This window comes from Lagopus leucura, unplaced genomic scaffold, assembly GCF_019238085.1.
Source record: "Lagopus leucura isolate 7727_CA_CO unplaced genomic scaffold, USGS_WTPT01 35076-0_obj-0_obj, whole genome shotgun sequence".
Lineage (NCBI taxonomy): Eukaryota > Metazoa > Chordata > Aves > Galliformes > Phasianidae > Lagopus > Lagopus leucura.
The window spans coordinates 4373-4776 of NW_024969037.1; the positions used below are offsets into that span (position 1 = coordinate 4373).

Sequence of the window (404 nt, forward strand, 5' to 3'; positions counted from 1 at the left end):
CAGCCCCATACCGCCTGTCCGTAAGCCCCCAAAGCCCTCCTGGCCACTTCGGGGCGCTGCCCCCCGGCGAAGAACAGAGAGACGTAGGCGTTGCCCAGCACATCTGTGGGGCGGGACCCACAAGTGTGGGGTGGGGACCAACGCAGTGACCCCATAGAAACCCACAGAGCCCCATAGAGACCCCATAGAAACTCACAGAGCCCCATAGAGACCCATAGAGCCCCATAGAGTCCCATAGAAGTGCACAGAGACCCATAGAGACCCATAGAGACCCATAGAGACCCACAGAGCCCCATAGAGACCCCATAGAAACCCACAGAGCCCCATAGAGCCCCATAGACACCCATAGAGACCCACAGAAACCCCATAGCGCCCCATAGCACCCCATAGAGACCCAGAGTCCC

General features: G+C 59.7%; 1 protein-coding gene across 1 annotated transcript in view; it reads right to left on the bottom strand.

Annotated features, from left to right (window-relative positions):
* The window catches only part of TTC5 (tetratricopeptide repeat domain 5), a gene marked incomplete at its 3' end in the record, with an annotated part of 4457 nt that extends 4278 nt beyond the window's left edge, over nucleotides 1-179 (bottom strand). The window contains exon 1 of the mRNA XM_042894895.1: nucleotides 12-179. Within this exon, the coding sequence (XP_042750829.1) occupies nucleotides 12-155 (144 nt within the window). The remainder of the gene's footprint in view (nucleotides 1-11) is intronic.
* Between the last annotated feature and the right edge of the window lie 225 nt (nucleotides 180-404).